This window comes from Gavialis gangeticus, unplaced genomic scaffold (assembly GCF_001723915.1).
Source record: "Gavialis gangeticus isolate Ggan-Ray unplaced genomic scaffold, GavGan_comp1, whole genome shotgun sequence".
NCBI classification, from domain to species: Eukaryota; Metazoa; Chordata; order Crocodylia; family Gavialidae; genus Gavialis; species Gavialis gangeticus.
This window is the reverse complement of record NW_017728998.1, coordinates 19,084,320-19,091,530: the sequence shown is the minus strand read 5'-3', so window position 1 is coordinate 19,091,530 and position 7,211 is coordinate 19,084,320. Positions and strand designations below refer to the sequence as shown.

At 40.8% G+C, this 7,211-nt stretch overlaps 1 protein-coding gene across 1 annotated transcript in view; it reads left to right on the top strand.

The window, feature by feature from the left end:
• Positions 1–6,327, top strand: part of RRAD (RRAD, Ras related glycolysis inhibitor and calcium channel regulator) — a 15,246-nt gene extending 8,919 nt beyond the window's left edge. Inside the window, exons 2-4 of the mRNA XM_019505273.1 lie at positions 818–906; positions 1,484–1,688; positions 3,396–6,327. Of these exons, the coding sequence (XP_019360818.1) occupies positions 818–906; positions 1,484–1,688; positions 3,396–3,673 (572 nt within the window). The 3' untranslated portion in view covers positions 3,674–6,327. The remainder of the gene's footprint in view (positions 1–817; positions 907–1,483; positions 1,689–3,395) is intronic.
• Positions 6,328–7,211: the final 884 nt, after the last annotated feature.

Here is a 7,211-nt window from a genome sequence, read left to right as displayed (position 1 = left end):
GCCTCGTCCCCTTGGGGTGGCTGCTTCGTCCCCGTGCCATGCCTGCTTCGTCCCCCTGGGGTGCCCACTTCATTCCTGTGCAGTACTGTCTTCGTCCCTGTGCGGTGCCGGCTTCATCCCCCTGGGGTGCCCGCTTCGTCCCCGTGCCGTGCCCACTTTGTCCCCATGCAGTACTGTTTTCATCCCCGTGCAGTGCCCGGTTCGTCCCCCTAGGGTGCCCATTTCGTCCCTGTGCGGTACCCGCTTTGTCCCCGTGCCGTGCCCGCTTTGTCCCCATGCGGTACTGTCTTCTTCCCCATGCCGTGCCCACTTCATCTCCATGCGGTGCCCACTTCACCCCTGTGCAGTACCATCTTCATCCCCGTGCGGTGCCTGCTTTGTGTCAGGAGTAATAATACAGCCGGTCTGGTCCCTGCCGCCCTTGCTCAGTGAGTGAGAGGGGCTCAAAGACAGACCAGACTACAGGGATGCTGTAACAGCCTGGCAGAGGGAGACAGGTCGCTGCGACTGGGACCCTGACTGCTGTTAGCTTAGGGTCACCTCCAGCCTAAATGCATTGAGAAACACGGTGCTGAATGAGTCCAAAGAAAGAGAAACTGGCCCTTTTACACGCAAGCAGTTTGCTCTCTTCCAGCAGTTAAATAGGAGATTGCCAGTGGGTGAGGGAAGCAATAACTCAAAAAAGTGCAGCTGCACTAACGTATCATTTTAGATTAGGGACTCACCACTCCCTTATTATTAGTAGATGACATCAAGTGCTCTCTGTGTTGCTATCTGATCTCGTAGCATTTTCACAATAAGCAAATAGAATAACAAGTACATCTTCCTCTAGGAAATACATACGACAGATCCATTATAGTCGATGGAGAAGAAGCTTCTCTCGTGGTGTTTGACATCTGGGAGCAGGTATTTACAATTAAAATAATTTTTTCTGGGTCATTTTTCACATCCATATCAAATTTAGAGTAAGATTCTTTCTGCAGCTTTTTGATTGCACCAAGTTTTGGCAATATCCTAGGAGAATAATAATACTGTAACTCTTTGTTCTGTAATTAAACTCCATCTCCTGTGATCAATTTCTACTAGTTGGATAGCTTATTTTAGACTTTGCACAGCACCAGGGTACAAGCCTCATCTTGCTGTGTCCAAGCAACTGTTGTCAAGCTAGGCTACTCCTGTGCCTAGCTGTCTGGCTACTGTCAAAGTCAGTGGTTTACAATCTGGTCTATGCCTGCCTGTGATACAACTTGTAAAAGTGGCCAAACTTTTTTTTATAATGTTATATTCAAAATTGGGATCCCCCTCACCCCAACAGCTTAGTAATATGTATATTTTAAAATCCTCCCACAATGCCTCTAATAAGCTAGCTTAGTAGGTCTAGAGCTATTAAAATAATTTAATTCATTATTTGGGTCCAGGAATGTTTAGTTTAATGTTTTCAGTGCAATAAATAGTTTCTTTCTATCTTTCCCTCTTTCTTCAGGATGACAGTCAGTGGCTTCAGAATCACTGTATGAAAATGGGGGACGCCTATATTATTGTGTATTCTGTGACAGACAAAGTTAGTTTTGAGAAGGCCTCCGAATTGAGAATTCAGCTAAGAAGAGCAAGACAAACAGAAGACATTCCTATCATTCTCGTGGGGAATAAAAGTGACCTGGTCCGATCCAGGGAAGTCTCAGTAGACGGTAAGAGACACTTACTCAATTGTAAATCTAGGTCTAATTTGGTAACCGAGGTTGACCTAGTGGAACTGTTCCAGTTCTGTTGCAGAACAGGGTACGTTTGGGGTGTGTGTAATCTATACAGTGCAGAAATCTGATAACCAGGGCTCCCTATTCAAGACTTCAGAACATGAAGAAGCAGTTTGTTGAGGAAGTAGCGGTGGTTGATTTTCATGACTAGGCACTGAGTAGCGTCCTGAGGTGGCAGTAAGTATGAAAATGGCTCAGTGCAGCAGCCTCAAAATGCTACTCGATGCAGTATTCAGAGTCACACTCTGTCACTAATTACTAGAAGTGATTTTAGCCAGTTCTTGGCTGTACAGTGGTATTTATTAAACAACTTGATAATCTCAGTCCTGCTCCTGATGGACAGACGTCCGCATCAGAAATCCATCACCGCAGCACGCCATCTCTGCTGAGGGCAAGGTCACAGAAATGGCACAATTCTTTTCTCCTCTAAATAATTCCATTGCACTTGGGGTGCGATAGCTGCCAGGCTTGCATGGCCTGAATCCATGCTGTCCCTGTTCTGCAAATAAGCTGCAACTAGTGAGTTTTCCAAGAGTTCAATTTTGGTAACCAGTTGGATACATGCCAGTGGCACCAAACCAATGGTTGTTTAAAAAAAAAATAGTTTTGTATTTACATGGTAAAATGTTGAGAGACATCATTAGTGCCATAATAAGTTTCCAGGCTCTTCAGTCTGGTCCTCATTCCCTGTCTGAAATGTCACACATGCCTGCATGAGGGGCTGGTTGGAGTTCAACCTAGATAGCATGAAGCTGTTATTTGTGGGGAATATGGCAGTGTCTAGGGAATCATGACTCAGAATGAGGATCCTATTTATTTATAAAGCTTGCAACTCCGCAATAATTTTTTTTTAATCCTCAACTGGAAGTGGAAAGCCATGTTTCAGCCATGAGGCAACTTTTTTCTTTTTATATGTAGATACAGTCTGAAATATGTATGTAATGTGGATAGTGAAGCATGGGGACAGTCTGTCTAGAGAAGCTGTAGAATCTCCAGCCATGGAAACTTTCAAGAGCAAGTTGAACAGACACTTGGCTGACCTGATTTAGTTAGGGATGATCCTGCTTTGAGCAAGGGACTGGACTAGATGTCCTTGTGAGGTCCCTTCCAGCCCTACATTCCTATAATCCTATAAACTTATTTAGTGACTTTTAGCCTTTTATCACAACCATAGCCCTGTGCCTTCTGACCTCTGACAGGTCTAGTGACTTTTTCTAACTGTAATTTGCTCTAATATAGAACTATTTTAGGAAACTGTTGCTAGCTTCAGGTATTGCAAAATGTCTTGTCTCCTTGCACTGCTGCTCCACAGCTTTAATTTGAAAGAAGTACATATTTCTCCGCACCCTATATGGGATGCACTTTTATACACTTTTATACAAGACTGTCAGTTGCTTTATATCCCATCACATTTAGTGGAGCTAACTATGGCAGTGGTATAACCCTGAAGGCAAGAAAAGAAACTATGAAATACTCATCATCTTAACATTAGTGGCATAAAGGCCATTTTCCCTTACACAATCAATTTATAGGCAGAGAGGGGTATGTGTGAAGTTTTCACTATAGTTTTGATGCCAGTGTGAATGAAGGAAAAAATAGTACATTTTACTGTCATTCACTCACTCGTTTCTGTCTTTCCAGAGGGCCGGGCCTGTGCTGTGGTATTTGATTGCAAATTCATCGAGACATCGGCTGCTCTTCATCATAATGTGAAGGACCTGTTTGAAGGCATAGTTCGACAAATCAGACTTCGCAAAGACAGTAAAGAGGACAACGCCAGGAGAATGGCCAACACTAAGAGAAGAGAAAGCATAGGCAAAAAGGCAAAGCGGTTCCTTGGGAAAATTGTGGCAAAGAACAATAAGAAGATGGCTTTCAAAGCAAAGTCAAAGTCTTGCCATGACTTATCTGTGCTTTAGAAGCTTTCAGCAAGGCCAGATGCTGCTCATGGGTTGTGAACAAGCATTTGACTGTTATGAAAACTATATGGACAGTCTACATGGTGATTAAAACAAAAAGACTATTTGAGAGTCTCCTTAATGCCTTAAGGTTCATAAGCAAGACCTGGAAGTTACATTACAATGTTTGCTTCAGTGATAAATGGTTTAAGCTTCGTGTGTGCAAGTAAATGAACTGATTTTACAAAAGTGGCTTCCTATGCCCGCCTCTTCACTGTGTATATTTGTTATGTCGTCTTGTCCTACGGATACCAGAGATGCAAAGATTAGAAAGGATGATGATAGAAAATGAAATATCACCATAAACTTGTCTCCTTTGCAGAGCAAAACTTGAAAACCTTTTGTACGCAGGCTCGTACACTCTTTTTAGTATAAATAAACAATGAGAAATCTTTTTAAAATTAAATGTGGGGGACAGTAGAACCACATTAGAATGGGAGAAAGCAAAATATATATATAGTTAAATACAGAATAAATATCATTCTATGAAGTTAATTTGCACTTCCATTAACTGTTCAATTACTTTGTTACTTGTTTACATGCAGATTTTATAATAATAAAGTATTATTTCCTGTTATAATAGGGTTTGGGTTTTTGTTTCCTGTTTCCTGCACAGCAGGCACAAAAGGACAGGCAGCAGTGGTTTTTACACTGGCTTTTTTGTAGCACAAAAGTGTTCAAAAAAGTGTAGAGACTATAACATAGATTCTTACTGCCAGCTGGTGTAGATAGCTTGACCCTGCTTGCCTAGTCCACTGGGACTACTCATGTAAATAAGGAAAGCAGGATTTGCTCCTTAATTAATCTTCCACATAGCCCCTAGTCCTTCACTGACCTGAATCAAAACTGCTCTGGCCTTCAACAGAAGTAGTCCCTCCCTGCAGCCCAAGGGATTTAATCAGATATAAATAAGTCTTGTGCATAGTTGTTATTAAAGTCCATAGTAGGATACCTGTAGCTTCCAGGAAAAAAATGTGCTTGCTAGTAGTTTCTGTGAGGGCAATACCAACTTTGCATGGCTGATTTTGGTGGTTGGAAACTGTCCTTGTGCAGGAAAAGCAGATCAATTTGACACCTGGGCAGCTCTCTAACAAGCCTCAGTCTGGAAGTGCTTTGCCCGTGAGCAACACAAGGCTTGTTTATGATGCTAGCCTATTATATTGTTTCTAACTACAGCTTTGTTTCATTATAATCATGTATCTCTCTGACTCCTCCTTATTGCCTATTGATAAGGTTAAAGACTTGTTTGAAAAGTGTGTCAAGGAAGGTCACTCACTAGAGGCTAAGAGCATTCACAGTTTCTGCCTTAGTTGTAATTTTCCCTGCATTTGCATTGCTCTTATAACTAGACTCTGAACTAATTCACCTCTTCTGTGCCTCCTTCTCTTCCCACCAGTTCCATCCCCTGGCTGGGGTAAAAATGATCAAAAGGAAACCTTGAAGACTGCACCTACAAATTTTCACTTCTGTATTTTTTATAGGGTGGGTGCTTGTTTTCTGTCCTCCTGCATAACAAGAAAAAAAACTGCTCCTTGATGAATTCTCACCTTATGCTTGCTCCTGGGCTTACTTGAGTTAGGTCAGTAGTTCACCGATAGCAAAGGAATAACTGGTACTTCAGAAAAAGAAATCAGTGTGCCCATAGGTGGCATTCTTTTCTCTTAAATCTGTAGTGAATTTAAGCCCCAGCATAGTGCTTGCAGGCCAAAGACACTGGCTTTTTAGTTGGATATAAACAAGTCCTTGAGCACCTGTGATTAGTAAAAGGTCCACGGCAATTTTATTTATTTTTTAAGTGTTTAACATTGATGTCCTGGCCCAAGTCCAGCTTCGGACTTCTATTCCATTTCTCTGAACCCCATCCAGGCATCCTGAAAGTCCAGCTGGATGCAGTTCTTGCCCTAAACACATCTCACTCTAGCATCTGACCCTGTAACAATCCCCGCATCCATTAACTATTAATACCACTGCAGCTGCACCACCACTGAAAAAAAGGTACAAGGTCCTTATTCATGTGCATGAGTCTTAGCATGTTCCCAATGAAGCCAATGGCAAAACTATGATATCTTCTGTGTGGGCTTGTGAAGTTTTTGCTCTGTTATGCTTTCAGAATGACCTGTGGAGGATGAAGTCCTGTTGACTGTATCTTTTTCTTCCTTGTCTGTAAAACACACCCGATCTAGCTGTTTCACTCAATCTAGGTCCTGAATTCCATTTTTAATAAGAAATGTGCTGTAAGCTCACTAGTTAAAGTTTGTTTTTTTCACAGAGCAATGTGTTAGGATGATGTTTCACTTTTGATGCTGCAACATGAATGTGGCTGCAAAATCTCAAGGTCACAGGCAATAGCTGTGCTCATGAATACTCTGCATGGTAAATCAAACTGCTTTCTCTCCTCATGAATTTAAAAGACTAGTGTTTTGGACTACTTTTAAATTTGAGCTAGTCATGATGATACTTTACTAGATATTATTTTAGACAATATAAACATATTTAATTTCGTATAGTGAACGTTTGTCATATGAAAGAATAAACCACAGGTCGGTTCCCGGGCTACTCTGTAAAACTTTACCTTTGCAAAATATGAACAATAAAATCAAACTCTTATTTTACTATATTTTTGCCATGTGTTTGTACAGTATCTAGCACAAATAAGTCCAGGGGCTTGACTGGAGCTCTTGGTTGCTATTGTAATCATAATAATATGTTTATTATGGTCTAATCCGAGTTTATTTCCAGCACCATGACACTACACCATAAGTATTGTTTTCTAGGGACAATACTTCTGGAGTCAATGTACTAGAATGTGATGCTCCTTCCCCCACTACCAGCCTCATATTAGTGATCTAATATGGAAGTATTTTTCTGGGGTAGTTTCAAAGACACCCATGAGAGTTAGGTGCCCAGCTCCTACAGAAAGTCAGTAACAATTGGACAGCTAACTGTGAACAATAATTTTGAAAACTGCAACCATTATCTGAATCTCTGCATTTTGAGAAGCTAACTGCAGTGCTGGATTTTATGTTGGGGACAGCTCTAATTATTAGCATCTTCTATAACGGAAGGATAGAGCCTTTTATTTGTGACTCATAAATCAGATTTGAAAAAAAAAAGGGTTCTCTCAATTTATTATAATTAAAATAGCGCCTTATGGAATGGTTTAAAATAAGAAAAAATACCAAAGAGAGTAATTTCTTCCCTCCCTTCCTTCTTGATCCCTCCCCAAAAGAAAGAAACATACACAGTAAAGATTTAGATTTATCTATCCACAGGCATGGTGTCTATTCCTGGGGAAGTCACAACATTACAAACTTCGAAACATTTTCTCAAAAGTTATTAGAACAACCCCATAGTGAACTTTTACAACATAGCTATAATGATTAATCCTAACTGGAAAAGAATGAGCCTAATACAAAGCATGCTTACCATTACCTGGAGGTAGGTAGTGTAATCATTTTATTATACTTAATTTATTGGCCAAGGTACTTTTAATTTTGTT